At 54.7% G+C, this 665-nt stretch overlaps 1 protein-coding gene across 1 annotated transcript in view; it reads right to left on the bottom strand.

Annotated features, from left to right (window-relative positions):
- The window catches only part of LOC112212888, a gene marked incomplete at its 5' end in the record, with an annotated part of 561 nt that extends 115 nt beyond the window's left edge, over positions 1–446 (bottom strand). Inside the window, 2 exons of the mRNA XM_033320811.1 lie at positions 5–205; positions 303–446. Coding sequence (XP_033176702.1) covers positions 5–205; positions 303–446 — 345 coding nt within the window. The remainder of the gene's footprint in view (positions 1–4; positions 206–302) is intronic.
- Between the last annotated feature and the right edge of the window lie 219 nt (positions 447–665).

Genomic DNA, 665 nt, shown 5'->3' with positions numbered 1-665 from the left:
AAGCCGAGAATTTGGACAGAGGATTCCGCGTGGCAGCACCGTCGCCGACTCGTTCCGCCTCTTCGAGCCCGTCATTTTCTCCTGCAACTCGTCGATCCTCCGCGCTCTTCCTCTCGGCAGCTGCAACTACCCTCTCGATCTCCGTCGTTACGTCGACGGGCGTCTCCACCTTCGCGTTCTCTCGATTACGATCCATACGTACCAGCTGTGTCCGACGATCGAAAAGTCGCGCGATTATTTTCCGTTTCGCGCTGCTCCGAACGTTTCGGGGCCGACGACGAGCGAAGAAACGAAGACCATACCTCGATCACGTTCTCCTCGAGGCCCGTGAACCGTCGTAACACCGCTGCCAGGTTCGCGCTCTGCGTCGTTATCCGACCGGTAACTCGCAGTTCCTTGCCGACGTCCTCCTCGATCTGCGAACGATTTTTCTTTATCTTCGCCCTTCATCGCCTTCATAGCTCCGTTTATCCGAACTTTTTACGATTTACGTAATCGGAGTTCGTACAACGGCGGGTCAACGATTTTTCTCGCCATCTATTACTTTTCGCTCTCGCAATAAGAGCTCGCGATTTCTTTCTATCTGCGATCTTGACACTTTACCGACCGCTGGCGATTCAACAGCATACGCATCTCAGGCGCAGATTCTCCCTAGCGCCGCCTCT

The sequence above is a fragment of the Bombus impatiens genome, unplaced genomic scaffold, assembly GCF_000188095.3.
Source record: "Bombus impatiens unplaced genomic scaffold, BIMP_2.2 scf_0361, whole genome shotgun sequence".
Taxonomy (NCBI): Eukaryota; Metazoa; Arthropoda; class Insecta; order Hymenoptera; family Apidae; genus Bombus; species Bombus impatiens.
This window is presented reverse-complemented; position numbering and strand designations above follow the sequence as displayed.